The sequence below is a fragment of the Pristis pectinata genome, chromosome 11 (genome assembly GCF_009764475.1).
Source record: "Pristis pectinata isolate sPriPec2 chromosome 11, sPriPec2.1.pri, whole genome shotgun sequence".
Taxonomy (NCBI): Eukaryota; Metazoa; Chordata; class Chondrichthyes; order Rhinopristiformes; family Pristidae; genus Pristis; species Pristis pectinata.
This window is the reverse complement of record NC_067415.1, coordinates 27,648,941-27,672,186: the sequence shown is the minus strand read 5'-3', so window position 1 is coordinate 27,672,186 and position 23,246 is coordinate 27,648,941. Positions and strand designations below refer to the sequence as shown.

At 38.2% G+C, this 23,246-nt stretch overlaps 1 protein-coding gene across 2 annotated transcripts in view; it reads right to left on the bottom strand.

Moving 5' to 3' along the window:
- Positions 1–796: 796 nt before the first annotated feature.
- The window catches only part of usp12a (ubiquitin specific peptidase 12a), a 38,343-nt gene continuing 15,893 nt past the window's right edge, over positions 797–23,246 (bottom strand). For both annotated transcript variants that reach the window (XM_052025858.1, XM_052025859.1), the window contains exons 3-9: positions 19,720–19,933; positions 17,885–18,114; positions 17,308–17,384; positions 17,016–17,099; positions 14,707–14,904; positions 6,654–6,732; positions 797–3,708 (exon numbers count right to left, since the gene is read on the bottom strand). In XM_052025858.1, the coding sequence (XP_051881818.1) occupies positions 3,607–3,708; positions 6,654–6,732; positions 14,707–14,904; positions 17,016–17,099; positions 17,308–17,384; positions 17,885–18,114; positions 19,720–19,933 (984 nt within the window). In that variant the 3' untranslated portion in view covers positions 797–3,606. The remainder of the gene's footprint in view (positions 3,709–6,653; positions 6,733–14,706; positions 14,905–17,015; positions 17,100–17,307; positions 17,385–17,884; positions 18,115–19,719; positions 19,934–23,246) is intronic.

The following is a 23,246-nucleotide window of genomic DNA, read 5'->3' as shown; positions in this document are numbered from 1 at the left end:
CAACATAAACTTGATACACTTTAATTACCATTCTCTTACCAAACCCATCCTTGGGTATGCACTGCAACACCTCCGTTGGCAATAGAATACAAGTATAGTACAAGTTTAGATGAATTGTTCCATTACAAAAAGATGAAGACATAATGGAATGGGGCAAAAACAAAATGACAGAAGTATTACTTCAATATGGGGACTAAATCACACTATGCATTCATGTTGAATTAGCTCCTCCAGTATAACAGTGCATCTCCTACAGACCCCACTCAGACTTGGTTTACAACAGCAGGCAAAAATCAAAGAGCTCAGACAGTTGCTTTAAGTAAGAAATGTGGACAGTGACGGGCAGTAGATGCAATAGCTTATTACATTTATACGTTATTTAATCCACTGTAAGCAACACCATATGAAAACTGCCATTACATGTCAAAGCAATAAAAGGTTTATGCAATGACCAATTGTGTATACCGTAAAGTTTTGACAACAAATACAATTCCAGATGCTTTACCCCCACTGACTCAAATTATAGAGATCTTTGAAGTGTACATTTCCGTCCTACTAGTCTCAAGAGGTCATTTATCAAAATTTAGTTCTTTTTGACAACCTCTATAAACAGTAAATGTTATAGTTTTAAGCCTTACTTCTTTAGCAGGGGCTAAATAGAACAAAACTTAATTTATTTTCTTACAAAATAAAATGTGATTAGATATAATGGATTTATTTTTATGAATCTGTGTAATTACAAAAGAGAATTAACATAAAATTCAAGCAGTCCTTGGACCTGTAAATTATATTTTTTTTATTTAAGACAAAAACATAATTAAACAACAGTCTGAAGTAACCCCTTAAATACACCTAAAAATCAGTATCAAAAGTGCAACAATTTATAATTTAGAGTAATTTTTCAATATATATACATACAATATTATGCTATCAAAGAACATACTTTTTCTGTAGAAATTTCTGACGCAATATACAAAATATTCAGCTGTGCCCCAAAGAACTTCATGACTTAAAGACACAAATCAGTTCCATTATTCACTGGTTACATTTCCACCCCCCCCCCCCCAATCACTCTGATTTCTGATGGCTAATATGCAATGTTGTAGTACTTTACCAAACTATGCACCATCTGACTGCAATACAATAGCCAAATCAATCTGAAATCATTCAAATCTACACCCAAAACATTTTGTTTCACAAAACCCGAGCAAACACAGGAACAAATGCATAATGCTGCAATATTCTAAAGATATTTCATTCTACCAATGATTTAGTTCTCTTCTTTTTAGTTGAAGTATTCTCTTATTTTAAAAACTAGAGATTGACTATTAAGTGTACAATCCTTCTGAAGATAAAAGTAGGGAGGCAGAGGAGGCAAAATGCATTCAACAGAATGTATATGGCTTCTCCACTCCCGTATCCCAAAATGTGTTTTAATGCAGGGATAAAAGGAAATTGATTGAAGTACTATTACGTCAACAGACTTCAATGAAAAATAATATTTTTGAAAATAAAAGTTGGGACTTAAGCTACTACTTTATCTACTTAGAAGCCAATCAGTCTGAACCCCTGTCCCCTACAACTTTACACCTTGCCACAATAACATGATACTATACCTTTTTGAAGAAACCTAAACAAAAATGCTAAGGGCTAAATGGCATCAATCGTTAAGACCACAGTATTTCCTGAGGCAACAAGTCAAAAAGCATTATTCTAATAGCTACAGAATGTTCTCTGATGAATTAAAGTTTTCTTTTTAGCAGCAGATAGACATTCTTTATTGGATTTCAAAGTATTGATATGAAGTACTGTACAAGAGAAAGGCGGCAGTTCTCCACCTGGTTTATTCAAAACAGTGATTCTGGTCTTAAACCCTAGGTTAAAGTTTTAGCAGGCCACTTCAAAATTCAATTTGGGATGAATATAGTAAACTCTTACATCAGTCATCATAGACGCTCAGATCCTGTTGAATTAAATGGCAAACAATCCATCTTCCAATTACAAACATACTTTGGACATTTAATCAGACAGCATCAAACCTTGCATCAGAGGCATGGGCTGGTGTGTATCATGAGGAGTAGCCAGGCAGCAATATACGATTAAAGTTTGATTAAATTTAGTTACTCAATTTGAAACTAATGCAGGGAAGGAGAAACTTTTACAAAAAAATCTGCCAGTCATTTATAGGAATCGTATAAACAATGTGCTTTGATTCCCATAAGCACAAATGCAAAACAGTTCCAAACCGATACATGTTGTGTAAACAGGGTCTTCAGATATTACATTCATCTGTGACTGTGAGTTCAATTAAGTGCATGGGAGCACAGACTATATTTTTCCAGGTAAAATACTCAGTTACTTCAATTACCATATTGAAGTACACTGGATCAAGTTAATTTAGACACAATGCAGGAGAAATTCTAAGATGACAAAGAATAATTTTACAAAATAGCGAGCAACCAAAGATTTATAGGAACTGAAATAGTTAATAGAAACCAATGAATTTTAAATTGGATAATCACATTATTTATATTATATACAAATGAAAATAATTAGTCCTCACTCCAATATAACAGAACAGTACGGGGATTTCATTCTACTGATGCATTTAAAATATGATCTTATTTACTTTTTCATGATACATTTGCATGGAGACAAAAACAATTGGAATTACTTTTATAACACTTGGCCACTTTACAATTTCTCTGGGATAAGAAAAACTATACAAAAAGTATTTAATTTTTTGACACTAAAAAATTGTTTTAATGTTGTATTTACAAGGCTCTACAACTCTGCCATTGCTCCTGCCCTGTATTTAACATCTACACATATTTGATGCTTCTTGTGCATTAGACTTCAGTAATCAGCACCAGATTTTTGTTAACAAAGAGTGCAGATGTATGATTAGATGGTAAAATAAAAAACACCCAAATTTAATGCAACTTAACACCAAGACTGCTGGAATATTACATATGCAACCTGTGGAAATTGAAAAGAGACAACTGCAAGACTGGATGTTGGTCAAGTATTTTTTTAAAGAAAGAGATTTAGAAGCCTTACAAAAATCCACAATATCACGTTAGTCTTTGGTGACAATTTTTGCACAAACTTGTTAATATCAACTGTCATCATTTTTGGTCAATTATTTGAAAAAAAACTTCATTTCAGTAGTTCCAAAATTTGAAGATGTAAAAATTGCCTAACGTAAAATGCCAACTGGATGAAACCAGGGAGGATTAATCTGGTCAAATATTAGTTCACTTTGGTTTCATACATATGCAATTAGTATGCATCACCTTCAATTACGTCAAATTAAACTCCGGAACCAACATTCTAGCACCAGCTCAGTGGCCCGCTTACGCTAGCAACATAGCTGCTACTTATTTCAATACAATTTCTTAATGAGTAAAACTGCTTTCATCACATGGATGTTTTAGATTAGCCATTACAATCAGTATTACTCTAGTGTAACTGAAACTCCCCAAACAAGATGAAAGGTTCTTCCATCTTCTGCTTCTTCTGTTTCTTCTGTATGATCTCAGTGCCTTGTTCTGCAAGGGCGAGCGTTTGGAAGTGAGTGAGATAGAACTATTCTCCTGCACTCATTTAATCCCTGGACTGGTAGAAAAGGATATAACCAGATTCAGAGGTCTTTGAGACATCAGAAGTCAATCCATAGAACTCCTCAATGGCTTGTGCATCTATTTTCTGTTTGACAGACAACATAAATGATATTAATGGAGAAAAAGTGCAATGGAGCCTTGTTTAATTCTAACAGCCCAGTCTACCAAAATACTCAAAGATAATTAATTCTATAAAGAGTTGATGCAAGAATTAGTCACAGAAAGGCTTTTGTCTCAGATGTAAATAATCTGCATTTCTTATTATCAGAAGTCCCCAAATTAACAACCCACTGGGGAATTTAAAAAAAAATATCAATGGGAGCTAAAAACGGTGACCAGAAATCAAAACTGGACATTGCATAACATGCCGATTTACTATCACCTGTTTTACAATACTGCTCAGGAAAAATTTCAACCCAACCAGTTCCCGACTTGCAATATATTCAGGGACCACTAAGTGCATTCTTTACGACCTCAAAGACTTTGACTCTATCGATCGAGAGGGCATCCTTCTCAAATTTGGCTGCCTGGAAAAATGCATCTCCATATTTGCTACATGATGGCATCAATCTGATCTGAACCAGTGGGTATAAACCAGTCCCAATATGAGTGATGTCAAGCAAGTCTACATTATTGTCCCACCACCACCACCCCACCCCCGGCAAACGTATTTCCTAATCATTGTCACAGCAATGCTGCATCCTAATTCCAACAAGCTTTGCAATGAAGTAATCTACAGGACAAATGAGAAACTGCTCAACCTAATTTGCCTCCACTCCAGAACTAAGCTGGCCCCAATTTTGGTCTTCGAGCTGCAGCACATATGCATGGGTGCACATTTGAGGTGGAACTCCAAGACATCATCAATTCATTCACTGAAGCACTCAAGCAAATGAGCCTTGCATCCACAAAACAAAGTCCCTCTACCAACCTGACAATATTGTACAAGACTGATAATTAAAAGTCCACAACAAGGCTCTGGGAAAGCATGGACCACTTCTCCTATCTCATGAGCCATCCTCAGGGAAGAGGGACATTAAGGAAATTCATCATTGCCTACAAGCTAGGAAAGTTTTGTAGATCAAGACCCCAAATCCTGCATGAAGCTCATGGTCTACGGGGCAGGAGTGAAACCTGCACTTCTGTACACTTCCAAGTCATGGACCACCCACAGGAGGCATCTCAAAGCACAGTAGCGATACCATCAACACTGTCTTCATAAGATCTTCCAAATCTACTAGCAGGACAAGTGACCAATGCCAGAATTCTTTTCCAGGCCAACATCACCAACAGATGCCTCAATAACACTGTTAGCTACAATGGAAAGACCACATCATTCACATGCCCAGCACCAGTCTCCCTAAACAGACACTCTATTCAGAGGATGTTCTCAAAGCCTCTTTGGTTAAACGTATGTCATCCTCACCAATCCTTGCAAATCTACGGCCCAAGACCATTAATAATGGAGTAGCAAACTTTGGAATGGCATCGAGAGCCTTAAGAATTGGGATTAAAAAATAATATATTCCCTGGGAAAATCTTTGAAAGTCACGCAAAATAAGAACAATTACTAAGTCAATGGGGCCCCCATTTTAATATCAGCAATGTGATAGTCTTCACATTAATTACTCATTCTTACAAGTTAAAAGTAGAGATTATAATGTTTTGCGATATATTAAAAAAAAAATCACTATAGTTACACTCTTCTACTAATGCCTCAGTTTGGCCTTGTTGTCTGTGCTCTTAAATTGTTGGCTAGAGGCAGTGTAAGAACAAAACCTTTCCAATGACATCATGCAGTTCAAGTGTGCATTCTGCAGTGACCTTTGCCAAAAGGTTAAAAACTGCATAAGAACAGACTTTTAAAAGACATTAGTCAAAAAGCAGATGTTTAAAATGTAATACAATGAAGTACACCATCGATAAATGACATCCGAGAAATCTCTTGTGTACTTACTCTTCTTCTTAATAAACAAGATATTATATAGCCCACCCATGCAAGGGATCAGTTCCAATTGCACTACATGAATTACTACCAGAGATGGGAAATCATGACAAGTTGTTTACTGTTTCATTTTTAACCTTCAAGTTTCGAACTATGCTTTGAATAGTTGCCAGACCACTTCAGAACTGAAACAAAACTTTTTAATTTAGAAACTGCAGTGCCACATGGAATTGAGCAGTACTGAAGGGAACCATACTACATTTCATATCTGTACTGACTCTGAAAGAACTACTAAATGCACTTCTCAATAAACTTCCATTTAAAAGAAACCAATTTACTTTTCAATGCTAGTACTGAAATGATTACCATCTTCATTTTTAATATTCTAATGTAGAGGACAGGGACAGATGGGGGGCGGGAAGGAGGGAAGAAAGGAGGAGGGGGAAAGAGGAGGAAGGGGGAAGAATAGAGGTGGGGGGAAGAAAGAACAAGAGAGGGTGGTGGGGAGAGGATGAGGGAGGTGGAATTGTAAACGGTCCCTAAGAATTTGTTTGCTCTAGTGTACAAGCGCGCCTCAACGTGCTTTGACAGGTATGTATTCCCGTGCTATCAAAAGATTAATATAATCCAGGAACTCATTAAATATGAACTATTTCTACATAAAACAGGGATAGTTTATATAACCTCAAAGTTCTGTTTCCTGAACTACTAAGAAGTCTCTTTTTAACCTGCATGCATCATTTTAACCCTTTTTGCAAGGGTACCTCCCATTCTGTTTATCAGACTAATCTTTCTTTACCCTTTTTCCTCATAATCGTGTGACTCACAACAAATAGTTAGTAGAAAATTTACAAGAAAATACTGATTCTGGTCCTAGATGCAATGGTTAACAACATTTAGAGTGTGCAAGACCTAATATGGCACAAAACTCCAAGGCCCTTTTAATCCAAATTTCAACTATGTAGCAAAAGTATGTTTGAAATAACTTTAACATTTGTGAAGCTCATTGTTCAAAATTGGATTGATAACACAGTTCCAGAAAACACAGTTTAATCATCTTCAGTAATAATGGCCAATAAACATACCTCTACAATATCATCATCAAACAGCAACCAAAAGTCATGGCTCTTCACTATTGCAATGTAGTGCCCTCGGTTAGGACCACTGATCAAAAGAAATAATTGACATCATTAGTGGAAAAAATGCACTTCTCACAACTTCATTCAAAAATTCTCACAACTTCAGATAAATTGACTACTATCAAAAATGATTAAAAAGTTGCAGCAAAACCACATCAACTGACAATGAAATTGCCTTTAAATGTCTTTGTGGGATTTATCTCCAACTCCATTCACATTTTGAAAGCAGGTACCCTGTGAACAATGACAAAAACACAATTCACCATTTTACTCAACTTTTCCAGGAAAAGTTTAATCTGATGAATATTTTCAATTGCCAATAAACTGATTTTAACAAATGATTGTATACTAGAGATTGTAAAGGAAAGTTACAATAGGTATTGATCGTTTTCAGAAAATAATGAATAATGAAATAATGAATAAATTTTAATAATGAATTAATATGCAGTATTTGCATTGGTACAAATACCCACAAAGGACAAAACATTGAGAGATATTCTTCACTCATCAACCAAAACTGCTGACTTATCCATCAGCTTCATACCTGCACCTAGCAGTATTTTACCCAGGCATTCATAGATGAAGATGTTCTCTACAGATGCAACCCAAGTTTGTAAGAATAATTTGATTCACTCAACAGACATCTGAGAGCACTGTGGGCCATGGGATCCAACATCAATCTAGCTCTGTTGAAAATGTGCCCAAGAAACTAATAACACTTCCAACAAGGAGTTGTTTCTAGTCATTTCAGCATAGCTGCAACATATTGAAAAACTCTTGGAATTCCTGGACCACAGACAGCAGAACAAATCCAGTTGAGCTAATTACCACAGCATCAACCTAATCTTAACCAAAGTGATGGAAGATATTGTCCACGGTGCTATCATGTGGCACTTGCTCATCAAAGTTTGGGCTTTGCCAGGACCATTCAGATCCAAAACAGCTTTGTTCCAAACAAGGGAGAAAAGAAGAGCTGCATTCCAGAGGCAAAGCAAGACAGCACCAGTAAAACTGAAATTAATGCGAACATTTCCACAGGATCAAGTCATAACCAGTGCAATGAAAGATGTAGTTGTAGAAGTTCTTCAGAGCACTGTTCTAGGCCCACCCAACTTCAGCAGCTCCATCAATTGTCAACCCTCTAAGTCTAGGTTAGAAGTCAGGATATATTCACTGATGATTACAAATTGTTCAATTCCATTCAGTTTTTCCAGTTAATGACAGTGCTTGCCTGCATACAGAAAGGTTTATCACTGTGGCATGGGCTGAAACATGATGGATAACATTCATACCACTCTGCCTTCTTCAATGCGAGAGTCAAACTACCTACCCACAACATTCAATGGCATTATCATTGTTGACTCCTTCATCATCAATATCACCAATGACCAGGAAACTCAACTGGATCAGTCATATGAATATTATTACATAACAGGTCAGAGGCTGGGTATCCTTCAAAAAAAAACTCTCCTTATGATTCCTCAAAGCTTCTCCATCATCTACAAGGCACAAGGCAGGAGCACGATTGAATACTCTCCACTTGCATGAATGAATGCAGCTTTGAAAGCACTCAAAGAGATCAATGCCATCCTGGACAAAGCAACCTGCTTGGCAGGCAGTCTATCCACCTCTGGCTTCAGTGTGCCATTTACAAAATGCAACTCACCATTGCTTTACTGACAGCTTTCCCCAAAATCATTGCTTTTAGGTGGTAAATGCCTCAAAAAGCAGGCTCTTGAGAATATAATTACCTGCAGTTCCCCAAGTCACATCTATCCTGATTTGGAATGTGTTATCATTTCATCATCTTCACTAAATCAAAATCCTGGAACAACCTACCCAACAGCACCTTCAACATAATTACTGCAGGGATTCAATAATAAAACAGTACAGCACAGAACAGGCCCTTCAGCCCACAATGTTGTGTTGACATAGCTAATCCATCCTACCTACAGAATGCCCATATCCCTTTATTTTCCTCTCATTCATGTACCCATCCAAGCCCCACTTAAAAGCCCCCAATGAATTTGCCTCCACCACCCTATCAAGCAACGCATTCCAGGCATCCACCACTCTGAGTAAAAGACTTACCCCTTGTGTCTCTTCTGAACTTACCCCCCTCACCTTAAATGCATGCCCTCTGGCATTGGATCACTCAATAATGGGAAAAAGATATTGCTTGTCCACCCTACCTATGCCCCTCATTATTTTATACACTTCTAACAGATCACCCCTCAGCCTCCACCACTCCAGAGAAGAGCTCAAGTTTGTCCAGCCTCTGCTGATAGCACATGCCCTCTAATCCAGGAAGCATCTTACTAAACCTCCTCTGCACCCTCTCTAAAGCCTCGATGTCCTTTCTATAGTGAAGTGACCAGAACTGCACGCAATACTCTAAATGCAGCCTAACCAGAGTTCTATAGAGATGCATCATAACTTCTTGACTCCTATATTCAATACCTCAATTAATAAATGCAAGCATTCCATAAGCCTTCTTAACCACCCATCTACCTGTGGAGCCACTTTCAATGAGTCATGGACTTGCACCCCAAGGTCTCTCTGCTCTTCAACACTGCCTAAGGGTCTTGCCCTTAGTGTACTGCCTCTTGACATTAGTCCTACCAAGGTGCAACACCTCACATTTATGCAGGTTAAACTCCAATAATGAGGCTCAGCACTACCTTTGAGGGCAACTAGGGATGAGCATTAAATGCTGGCTTTATTAACATTCTCCGCAACCCATGAGGAATAAAAACAATTAACAGGTAAGGAAAGACTGAATTAAAGGAAAGAGAAAGTTAAAGAAAACAATTTTAAATTTAAGCTAAATTACTGAAGCTATTTTAAACTGAACATTCAAAAGCAAATTGATACATTCAACAATGACAAAACCATAAACATCAACTAATCACCCTCATGTATTCCCTTAGTGCCAGTCTTTCCTGTGCTTTGGCTTTCTTACCGCACTGACACAATGCATTCTCACGTGGCAGTGACTCGGCGGGTGGCTTACAATGGAGAAGGGTGCAGTGGCCTTGAAGGATGACCTTGAGCAGCTTCGAGCACCTTCTCTGCTTGGCTGACTGGCTAACAAGCAAACAACAGACAAGGGAACTGGCAAGATAATGAACACTAATATCCTTAAAGAAGAAAGTAAATTCATTCTCTACAGAAGGCAATGCCTTAGCATTCCTAGTAATCTACTGGAGAGCAGATCACTGGAGTGCTAGAATGCCAACACTCAGAATGGGGAGCCTTTGCTAATAATCTAATTGTGACTTTTATTTATTCAAGAGATTTAGACATTACTGTCTAAACCATCCCCACCCCATCTCCATGTTCTCCCCACCCTTAATTATACCTGAATGTGTTAGGTCAATTTAGGGGATGGAAAAGAGTGAACCACATTACTTCATCATATTCAGGGAAACAATTAGCCCAGATTGGTTGGAGGGCAGCAGGTTTTGCTTCCTAAATGTTATTCATGAACCCAATGGATTTTAAGTAGTTTCACAGTCATCATTTTTGATTGTAGCTTTTTTTCCTCCCCCTATTATTTGTATTTTAATTCCCTACATACATGATGGGATTTGAACTTGTGTCTTCAGATCAATAGCCCTTACTTTTAGATACTAGCCCGGTAACTGAGCCATTATATTACCATAGGCAGTGTGGCAAAGTGAGAAGAGTTACTGTTTTACAGCTCCAGCAACCTTGGTTCAATCTTCATCTCTGCAGGTATGTGTAGAGTTTGCATGTTCTTCCTGTGATCAGGTGCTCTGGTTTCTTCCCACATCCCAAAGAGACATGTGGTTTGGTAGTAGGTTAATTAGCCACTTATCTGCCCTTAGTGTGTAAGGGACTAGTAGAATCAGGGGGGGGGGGGGGGGGGGGGGGGGGGGGTGGTGGGGGTGGGGGTGAAGAGAGGAGTTACTAGGAATGTGGGAAGACCAAACAGGGTTAGCATAGGATTAGGAGTAAATAGGTGCTGGATGGTCAGTCTTCCTCAATAAGGCAAGCATGTTTTTTTGGAAGGTTTGCTGATGATCAAGCAGTTTTTAATGTGCAAAACCATCACCTTCACCTCCCATCTGTCCAAATAAAGTCCTTATCAGAGTCCTCTACAGCAGAATTCCTGCTATCTCATCCCCTTGGATATTCTCTCCAAGACTCCCTGGCCCGACTTTGCATCACTTACAGCCAGTGATTCACTGTGTGGTTTTCCTGCCTCTAATCCAATTTTAAGTGCACAAAGTAACAGCATTTGAGCTGGTACTTGTGAGTTACAGATTAAATGACAGTATGCTTTCAATTTCACTGTTTTATTCTTTAATAACCAGACTGGACTCATTGGATACCTGAAAGCAGAAAAAAAAGTTATGCTGAGAGTAAGCATGGTGGGGGTGAAGGAGTGAATGGATTGAGAGGCTTCTGCCTATACCATTTCAGTTTACAAATCACAAGAGGCTGAGTGATGAAGGGGAAACAGAATTAAAGGAGTCAGTATAAGCATACCATTTTCTTCAACAATCTGTCCCACTGCTGACATAGTCACACTCCAATTATGACAGGTATACACTAAGCCTTTGAACATGACAAAGCCCACTCCAAGTTGTTGTTGCAAGCAGCAAGAGTGTACCTTACTACTCTGCACGTGTGAAAAACGTTAGTTAGTTGCAACATGTCTGGGTGAACTACCTGACAAAGTTGAACAGCTGAGTGTGTGTGTAATGCCTCTAGTAGTGGCAAAAGTAGGTGTGGTAGGCCTCACAAATGTTAGGTAGGAGTAATGACCAAAGAGATGGTTGTTAGATCAGTGGAAGCAGTAGAGCCTGGAGCAGTGAGCAAGCTTATTATTGTAGACCACAGACCCTTCTTTGGCTTCTGACGCAGTCATGACTGTTCCAATTTTGACCCACATACTCCTTCTTAAAAATGGGTTAAGCTGTTGCAACCCCACTGATTAGTTGTCACTGGCCCAGGTTTTGCATCAACCTGTCCTGAAAGTGCATTTGTGAATGATGTAGATGACGTGTTGAAAGCAGGCTCTGTGGAAGCTGGGACATGTCAGTGAGCCTCAAACAGCAGTAAATGTGAGTATTCGTTCCTAACCAATAGAGATTGTCGACAGATGATTGGTGGCAAGGGCAATCCATTGAACAGTGTTCAGAGTTGTGTTGTATTGCAATGAGTGGCACATTGGATTTGAGGATGTATTCACTAGCCTTACACCAAGCCACAGAACTCTACACATACCATATCAATGTTCACAGTTCACACCCTGCATCCACTTCCATAGATGTCTCCTTCATTTTTGTTTCAGCATTTGATTGAAGGCTCTTGGGCCCCCAGTAGAAAGATGACTTCTCACTTCCTTCCTACCTTGTCAGTCAAGGCCTCTACTGCTGTGCTGAAAACCAGACTGCCAACTCTCACCAATTTTCCACCATCTCTATTTACAATCTGTAAAGATCCTGGAATACTTTTATCACCTGTTCCAGTCAAGTGCTCCTGCTCTTTAAGAGTTGTAAACTGGCTTTAATCAACACAAGCTATCTTAAATTGCACAACACTGAATTCCTTTGTGATGACGTGTTAAGACAATCAACAGTACAATTTGCAGCACCTGGAAGTGGAAATCATGATAAGAAGGCAGGATGAATTTTGTGCATGGTCTACCTCTGGTTGAATAGGTGCAGGTTACAAACACAGACTGCGATCCCAGCATGTTTTGCAGCATTAGCCAAATAGGAAACCTTTGCACCCGAGCATCCATCTTGCCCATGAAATTCTGCTGTCATGAGTAGATTATAACTCACCTAGTTAATTGCAGTATTTTTGGTCACAATTCAATAGATTGTGCCTCAGTGTCTTTATTCATATATTAGATGCAAATTTAAAACAAGACTTTGAAATGCACATGTTCTTCTCATTTAACAAAATATTCAATATCCTCCTTTAGCATTGTAAAACAAAATGGCCACATGTACAAACACAGATAAAAGCAAAGACTGTTGCAGTACTTGTAACATGTTAGTCATAGGAACTTTTGAATCTTTGATCAGAAGGGAATTCACTAATACTTACGGTACGTTGTAATTAGTCAGCTCCTTGATCATCGCTCCCTTGAAATTGGGGAAAATGCAATCTATTCCTTCTCCCCAACCCTTTCTACTACCACTGCCATCTCACATTCTCTCATTCCAGCTGCCTTATGTATTCCCTGCTGCCTAATTATAGAATTTTTACTGATTTTCTTTTTCTTTGCTTAGGAGGGGCATAGGGGATGAGAAGGGAAGTGTGAGCTTTGCTGATGGAGGTAAAATGGGTGGGCAAAGTGGAAGATACAGCAGAATTTTTCAGGTAAAGAGTAAATGCTTTTCTTTGTATTCTTAAATATAAATGGCATTGCAACAACTAAAATATAAATGGAATGGCAACAAGTTTGCATTTGTGCCTTTAATCTTCTCAAAGCTTTTCCTAGGAGTCTTATCAACAAGTAGAATGAGATGTTAATTCAAATATCCAGAATTGGGTTTAAGGAGTATCTGGAAAATCAATAGAATGTCAGAGGGGGAGTGAGCAATTTTAGCAGTTTAAAATACTGGCACCAATGATAGAGAGATTAAAATCAGGCACAATCAAGAGACCAGAAGTGGAGGAGCACTTAATTTGTATACAGCAATCTCTAGGCAATAAAATAGAAGAGAAAGGTCATGGTGACATTCTGCTTGGTATTTCAATGTACATATGAAAACTATCAGCATTTTTGGATGAAGTTGTAAAGGTTATTATGCAGATGAGAAGTAGGAGTAACTACCAATAGTCCCTTGGGAGAAACCAGAGGTAATGGCAAGGTTATAGGAGTTACAGACATGGAAGATAAATGGCTATTAAGGGATTTGAAGATAAATGTGTCATTTAACTGGAAAACAATGGGATGAATGGATAAACAGGACTTAATTCATGTTAAGGCACTGGCAGCAGAGCTTTAAATGATCTCCAGTTTAACAATGTTAGAATAATCTGGAGTCCATCGTAATAGGAAACAAAGGCATAAAGAAGGGCTACCTCAACAGGTAAGACAAGGTGAGTCAAAACATAACAGCTGAAAATAGGTAATCTTAGTAGTGTCCCACATATGTGGCCAATGCTCATTTCTGGGTTAAACAAACAAGTTTGTGATTGTTCTGATCCTTTTCCAGGCGACTATCAGTAGGATGGAGTCAGTGGCTAGGGAGCAATGGCTTCAGTCTTTCCAAAATTCCATTGGAAGAAATAGCTATTCATCCCTGATGGAATATGAAAATAGCAAACTCTAAACAAAAGGGTCAAGAAAGGCAGTGACGGATTGCTGTTTAGTGTTGCCAGTATATATGTGAAAACTAGCAGTATTTTTGGGTGAAGTTGTGAAGGTCAGCAAGTAAATGCGAAATAAGAGGACCTACTGATCAGGGGAAAACGAGAGGTAATGGCATAACCTTAAGGAGAGAAGGACAGATATGAATGGAACCAGATAAATGCAGACCCAATTCAGCTGCGCAAGATAATGGTGGAAAGTCACTGAAGACTGTGCCTAAAGCTGCAAATGAATGAGAAGGTTGGGATGGAAGTAGGGTGTTGAGCTTTATTATCCTTCATATAATTGCACAGGATTTCATTAATGACTTTAATAATAATAATCACTTTGATTCTGTGACAGGGCAGAAATGTGACACCAGTGGTTCAGAAAACAAAATTGTGCACAAATTTTTAAAGCTGTGATATGGGCTTGGACTTGCAATGTAGGTTAGAGATGAAACATGAGAGAGCTGATGAAGAAATATCTTAAGGAGAGACAATGTCAGCTTACAAGTGGACCAAGAATACAAGTTTAAGAGGCAAAGAGTGCAGTAGGAGAAGGATCAAGAGGGAGATGTGCACGAGTGGAAATACAGAAAGATAAAATTTAGGGCATGGATTGGAAAGGAGATAGTTATATGATACGCTGTGCTCTTACCTTCCACAGTGCACTACCACAGCAACCAGGTCATACATTCTGTCTGGATTAGTAGCATCTCCTGAGGTGTTGAATAATCGGAGTTCTAAAGGAAAGACTACTCTGTAAGATAACTTTGTGTATCGATGCAATTGATCCATATATTTGAATCTTTTCAGATGAAGAGCTAAAATCATAGGTAGCTTTTTTACTTTCATCCTGTAAAATGACAAAAAGAACAAGGGTCAAATGCTACAATACAAATAGCAAAATTACGTTTTAATGTCAGTATCTGTGTTAGAGTCATCAGCTTTGGCACAAAATGTTTTCTTTTGTATGTTTATATTACAGACCTAAGTTGTCTAGAGACTTAAATGGTCCAAAGTTCATTCAAGTGGCATCCATTAGTACCTTGAGGTTGATCAAGAGTGTATGCTGCCTATCTAAATTATGGCAGTTGCCTGTCACTTTAATTCATCATTTAACTCCGACCTGCCTGTGGCAACAAGGGTCAATGCAAGCTTGAGGAACACCCCATCCTCCCACCCACCACCATTTATATACATTAAATGAAAATAAAGCCAAATCCAAATCAATAAAAAGTAGCAATCAGGGAATTTTGTCAAAAGGGAAAGATGCAGTGAGCAAAGTTGTTTAAATTTTCTATTTAATTGCTCATGTCCAGTGCTATAGCTGTGATCTAAATATAAATGTAGATACTGGAAATGTGTTTCTGTTCTGATGAAAGGCCATAGACCCAAACCAGTAACTATTCTTTGCACAGGTGATGCTGACCTGCAATATTTCCAGTATTTTCTTTTTTATTGCAATAAGGTAGACTAAGGTAATAGTCAGCCAAAGACTAGAACGCCCTGACACTATCAGTAGCTTAAAAGGTACTGTACAATCAAGTATAGTTTGCTCTTAATAATAGCAATTTTTGCACAAAAACTTTCAAATAATTTGAAGGAATGCAATTAACACAATTTATAGGAATTTAGTGCCTAAAATGGCAATCATCTGAATTAAGAGTACACTGTAAATTTAGCATTTCTATAAATATCAAGATTAATTGTTCAATATTGTTTTATAGTTCCCCCCCAACTCAAAATTAACTGAAATTGAAATTGGAGGAATCACTAAAGCCTGACCATTTCCCAGCAAGAGGTTTCCAGAAAACCTTATTTACTTTTTTTACAAAATAAACTTTATTCATAATAAAAGACAAACTATATACAATTACAAAACAGTGAAAACCTTTACATTCTTGTACAAATCATTCATTAGTGTTACCTTTTTATATAGAAAAACAGCACCGATGCCACACGTGTGGCTCCCTGGAAGCTACCCGGTCCCGTATTTACAATATTTAGGGGCTTTCTCCCTGTCCCCGCCCCTCCCTCTCCAGTGGCAGAAGAACCCTAAAATGTAGTCCTTCCCCACCGAGCCTTTGCGTTGGCTGCACCCAGCTTCATTGTGTCCCTCAGCACATACTCCTGCAGCCTGGAATGTGCCAGCCGGCAGCATTCCCCTACGGACATCTCGTGCAGCTATCAATGAATATTTAATAGACCAGCTTTTCTCGTATTACTGTTTGCAATGTATTCTGTTCCACATCACCAATGTGGTGACAACAAAGCAACTAAAAAGTCTGCAGCAATTAATGACAACCAATGCAGAACGAAGACCTTCTTGCTTGCAAGGATGAGAATTCATCACTTTCTTATAGAAACTGGGAATTAATAGAATGAGCATTTTTTGTATCGTTTCTCATTATTACCCGTTGCATTTCCTTTGAGGATCTGAGAGGCAGTGAAATCAGGGTTTTTTGTTTGCTAAGCAGGAAAACCTAATAGAGCATTTTTGTCTGAAGACCTGGTCAAATAGAATCACATAGTTTGGATAAGAAATACAAAAACATCACTCTATTGCCAGAAGCAGAACAAAGGAAGACCCATATTGATGATTATGAATTCCTTAACTGAAAATAAATTAAGGAATGCAATTTACAAAACAGTCTAAACTGAGCAAAATAAAACTTCTGTAATCTCTGGACTCAATCATTCCCTTTTAGGATCACTCTATTCCAAGAGTTCATTTAAAGCTTTCCTTTATTTACACGTCTGATTTTCACCACTTTAGAACAATAACTGATTTAAATTAAATCTGAAGGAATATATGGAATCCTCTAGGCATCTTCCAAAAACTGCATACCATTTATGATGTAGAAATACTACAGCCTCCTCTGAGGTACAATTTATAATCAGAATTAAAATTAACTCACTGCACCCACAATTTTACAGCACATTAATGGTTCATTACAGTCTTACCTTTTCTGAGCTTCTTGTTTACTGCAGCACACTTCACAGTAGTATTTATATTCGCTACACAGTGTCTCTGTATTACTAAACCCCCTATGCAAAAAAAACACAAATCTTGTAATAATCTCTATTATTTAGGAATACATTAAAATAGTAAAAAAGAAAATAAACTATAATTTTAAAATGCCATTTATAAAGCTCAGGTCTAATCATTTAACATGCAAGATTAGTAACAATTATATGCTGCATTCTTTTCAAAAAAATTAACTGCAAAACTATTTAAATATTTTACTCAGCATACCTCAAGCAATGCGTAATTGAAGTGTTCTGCTCCACATCAACAGATAGGTCTAAAAAGTCTTCATCTTTGCTACTTACCTGTGAAGTAGGAACAATTTAATTACTAACAGCAGGAAGCAGTAATGCAATAATCTTAAATTATTGAAATACAACAAATAATAGAAATTTCTGTCCCAGCGTTCGGTGGATAAATTAATGAAAATAGGGTTCTGTTTTTAAAGCAAAACAAAAACAAACCATTATTCAAACACACACACAAAAAAAAGGGAATTCAAGAGAAAAAAAAATGTGAAGAGTGCAGGGACATGGGATTACATTAGATACTCTGATGTGGAGCTAGCACTGGCACAACTAATCAAATGACATCCTCTGTATTTCATGCCACCAGAGACAATGAAAGGAGTGCAAATACAAACTTTTGACAATAACCATCTGACAAGTTAGTCATCTCCATCCACCCCAGCTCTTATTTCCAAATTCTTTGAACTAATTCAACATTCAATAAATTCAACAAGAACTTGCAAATAATAAAGTACATCAATTTTAAAACTGTTAAGTTCATTGAACGTCAAACTTACAGTTTCACAGTTAAGACATCTGGTTTCGTTAGTTAACGTTCCTTGAAACATCTCATGTACCCAAGTTGGTTCCAGTATGTCATTGCCATTGTCATCATTAATACAACCGTTATGTAGCTGTCCGTTTTGTTTCTCTTGCTTTTTCTCTTCCTGCAGGATATCGGCAATAGTGTTTAACAGATAGTTCAGGAACTCATGAGCATCTTGTTGCATGTAATTATCAAAAAGTTCTGAAACAAAAAAAATGAATGGTGAAAAATTCTGACTGTATGAATAGGTCATAACTATTGCAACACAACTTACTTTAAAACAAGCTACTCAATTTATACTACATTCTATGATCTTTAACTAATAGGCAAGTCAAAAAATTAAAAACCTTAAACAGAAAACGCTGGAAATATTCACTAGGTTAGGCGGCATCTGTGGGAAGAGAAACAGAAGTTAATATTTCAGATGAAAGACCTTTTGTCAGAACTGATCTTCAACCTGAAATATTACCTTGTTTCTCTTCCCACAGATATGGCCTGACACACTGAGTTTTTCCAGAATTGTGTGTTTTTATTTCAGCACACTAGACATGGGCTGATAAATGGAAAGTAACATTTATATCATTCAAGTGCCAGGTAATGACCATCTCCAACATAAATAAATCTAATCACCTATCCTTGACATCAATAGCATTACCATCACCAAGTCATACAATCAACATCCTTGCTTCAAAATTGACCAGAAACTCCACCGGATCGGCCACATTTATTCTGTGGCTGAAAGACGGGTCAAAGTCATTATCCTGCAGGAAGTGACTCCGCTCCTATAACACAAGCTCTTCTACCATCTACAAGGCACAAATCAGGAGTATGATAGTATAGCGGCCACTTGCCCAAATGCAGCTCAATCAAGACTCAAAGAACTCACCCAGGACAAAGACGCCCAGATCCACTACCTTAAACATCTGTTCCTTCCAACCCTAGAGCAATGTGGCATTAAGAGAACCAGACCCAATAACCATCAAAGATCACTTTGATTTGTGAATGGGACTTTGTGTGTGTGGAAATCTCAGAGACATTGAGCAAGTTATCAAGTACAGAAGCTTAAGGACGGAAGATCAGCCAGAACATAAGAACAGTCAAGTTTAAAGATTACAAAGACGTGGATAAAGATTTCAGCCATGCTCAACAGGAAGTAGAGGCAAAACCTAACATTGTCTAGGAACTGGAAGCAGGCCATATTTGAGAAGGAAAGAGTAAGTACAAAGTCTCAGACTGTGTTTGAATAGGAAACTAGGTCAAAACTTTCAAGAAAGGTGGTGGAAAGAAAACAAAATGGACAAAATAGGAAGAAAAACATTAATTGCACATATATAGGGATACTCTTTGTATAGTAAAATTTTGATAATCTGGCACCCTCAGGACTTCGGTGGTGCTGGACTAGCGGATATTACCCTGAAAACAGTTTTATTTTTCACATTTAACTTGGTAGTATAATAAATTTTCCAGGGGCCCTGGTCAGCCTGATGCTGAAACATCATGATTTCCAAACAATCAATACCAGATTACTGGAGTTTTACTGTGTGGAGACTTCAAGATATTCAGGCAATTTACTAATTACTGTGCCATCCAAATACTAAAATCAATTCAAGATATTACTGCAACACAAAAGTTAGACAAAGTTTCTTTGTCCCAGTGACCTGCCCAACAATCAATCATCCCCACTTAAATTTGTCAGTAGCTTTAGTGTCTAATTTTAAATCATTGACAATTTGTTATTTTGACTGTATCCCCGATATTGGTCACCAATTTAAACAGATCTAATTCCCTTATTATAAAAAATCTTACCATTTTCTTTTCGTAGTCTTGTTATAAACTTCTTGGGAGGTATTACACCAACTTTCTTCTTTTGTGTGGCTATGTTATGGAAGAGATCTGCCAAGCACGTGAGTAGATTTTCCTTTCTCCTCGGCTGATTCTTGTATGCTAGAACTTTCTCTCGAAATGGACGACAAAAATAAAGTGCCTGGAGGACTGAATTACAGTAGCAGGTATTCCCAAACTAAAAATAAGAGGACAGAACAAGTTGAAGTCTGTCACATGGTAGTGCCAAAAGCAGTTTATTAAAATAAAACTTTAAAAGTCGCACAAGAAAGTGATCATATTCCAGCCATTCTGAAATGATGTCAATCATAATAGATATCTATTGCTAAGTGAAACATTATCTTTTAACTTGTGTTTCCAATCCAGGGAAGAGCAAAAAGGTTGTATTTTATTTCCAAATAAATGTAAAAAGCTACTGTTACATATTATGTATACATGCACAATTAATTATGTGCGCACACAAAATCAAAATCTTCTTTCAATTTAAGTTATTTTAAAATATTGGGTCAATTTTTTTTGGATTTAACTTGCACTGGAATTTAGGTCATTTTCTATGCTCCTAGTTACATCTAAATTTCTCATGGAAGCTACATGCTAATGTCAAATGTTAAAATAAATGCATAAAATTAGTAGAAATAGAGCTATAATCAGGAAATATATCAGCCTACTATTACACTTCATTCTCAGAGCTTCTTGCTTTCACTCTGCCTCATCCTGTGCAATCAACATGCTAAACTTGGATCTACCCAATGGGAATGTAACACAAGCCGTTCATGTATCGGAATACGTAGGCGGAAATGGGACCAGATGCTAAAGAATTTCAAGTGCAAAGATGACCTTTGGATAAATATTTTGCTTAATTCAGTAAGGATGTCTTAATAAATAATTTTTTTTTAAAAAATCAGTTATGTGATACAGTATTGGGTAAACTTAGGCCATGTTGAATTAAATCCACACTAATGCCTCATTTGTGCACACCTATGAATCTCAAGATGATGATTTTTGATTAGATACATGTAAACGAAGGCAGAAGACTTTCGCAAATGCGTCATGGGAGCAGGGGCATAATCATGAATATTTGCACAGAGGAAGTTTTCTACCTCAGACTGGCACGAATTAGTCAGGCAAAATTTCTTTCAAATAAATAGTGCAATTCTGCTCTTAAACTATAGCAAGCCAAATTGTTCCATGAAGTTCCTAACTATTCAGCACTGCTCCCGAGGTTTTGGTGTGACACAAATTAAAATCAATTAAAAGTAAACATTATGCTGTTATCATTAGCCACCTGATCTGCTTCAGCCTACGTGCTGAGGTAATCTCACAGTGCTGTCAGGTGCCAAATTTTAGTATTTAGACAAGGCAACACATCTTTCCACAGAGAAATATTTGCAGCAGGTTCAGGAAATGCTATCAAAGATGATTTGGTATGTTGCCCCAGTGCATTTTATAAATAGAACACACTGTGGATTGGGTGCCAAGTGAGCAGCTTTGCACAAAGTGGCTTCAAGCTTCTTCAGCATTATTAGAACTGCACTAATAAATGTAGAACAGTACAAGCCCTTCGGTGTTTATACAGGTCGACATGATGTTGTGCCAACCTTTATAAACCTTATCCACATTCAGTCTATTCCCCTCTCTACTTCACCTCCCATAACCCTTCATTTTTCTCTCATCCATGTGCCTATCTAAGAGTCTCTTAAATGATCCTATTGTATCAGCCCCTACCACCACCCCCGGCAGTGTGTTCCAGGCACCCACCACTCTGTGTAAGAAAAAAAACCTACCTCTGACATCTCTCCTGAACTTTCCTCCACGCACCTTAAACAGGTGACCTCTAGTATTGGCCATTACTGCCCTGGAAAAAAGATGCTGGCTGTCCACTCTATGCCGCTCATCCTCTATCGCCCCAAAGAAAAAAGCCCTAACTAGGCAGCATCCTTGCACCCTCTCCAAAACTTCCACATCCTTCCTGTAATGTGGCAACCAGAACTGAATACAATATTCCCAGTGTGGTCTAACCAGAGTCTTAGAGCTGCAACATTACCTCCTGGCTCTTGAACTCAATCCCCCAGCTAATGAAGGCCAGAACACCATATGCCTTCTTAACCACCCTATCAACTTGTGCAGCAGCTTTGAGGGACCTACATATTTGGACCCCAAGATCTCTCTGTTCCTCCACACTAAGAATCCGGCCATTAAACATGTACTCTGCCTTCAAGTTCAATCTTCCAAAGTGCATCACTTCACAGTTCTCTAGATTGAATTCCATCTGCCACTTCTCTGCCCAGCACTGCATCCTGGCTACATCCCGTTGCAACCTAATGCAGTATCTACCACTACACCCACAACCTTCGTGTCATCTGCAAGCTTACCAATCCACCCTTCCATATCTTCATCCAAGTCATTTATTTTTAAAAAATCGCAAAGAGCAGGGGTCCCAGAAAAGATCCCTGCGGAACACCACTAGTCACCGACCTTCAGGTTGAATACTCCTCTTCTACAACCACCCTCTGCCTTCTGTAGACAAGCCAATTTCGAATCCACACAGCCAATTTTCCATGGATGCCACACCACATGACTTTCTGGATGAGCCTACCATGGGGAACCTTGTCAAATGCCTTGCTAAAATCCATATGTACCACACCCACCATCAAGTTGTCTCGTCACTTCCCTTCACAAGGCCATGTTGACTAATAAGACTATGCTTCTCCAAATGCATACAAGTCCTGTCCCTAAGAATCCTCTCCAATAGTTTGCCCACCACTGACATAAGACTCACTGGTCTATAATTCCCAGGATTATCCCTTTTACCTTTCTTGAACAATGGAACAACGTTTGCCATCCTCCAATACCACCCCTGTAGCCAGGGAGGACTCAAAAAATCATCATTAAACCTCCAGCAATCTCTTCCCATAGTAACCTGGGGTATATCCTATCTGACCCCAGAAACTTATCCATCCTAATGCTTTCTAGTAGCTCCAACACTGCTACTTTCTTAACCTCAACATGCTCCAACACATTTGCCTGTTCTACGCTAACCTCACATTTGTAAGTTGAGAGTATTCAAACAAGTTAAGAGTATTTCTTCACAGCCCTACCTTGTATGCAATGGAAAAGATTAGGGGACTCAGCAGAGACTCACATGTCAAAGAATATCCATCTTCCCAGCTGTTCTTTTAGCCAAAGTGTTTATGTGGCTTTCGCAGTTAGGTCAATACTACCCCCCAAGATGATCATAGGAGACTCAGTAATGAAAAGGTCTTTAAAAAGATATAGTGAAACCCTCTCTTGTTGAAGATGGTCATTGCCTTCCACTCACGTGGCACGCATATTGCTTGTCGTTTATCAGGCCATGTCCGAATCTTGCCCAGGTTACTTCATTAGCTACATAGTTGCCAAAATTGCTCAAATCATCAGCAAAAATCCCCATTTTAAGCAGTTTAAAGTGGGTGAAGTTTGAACAGTCCCCTGATGTCCTGGAGCTGAGATGG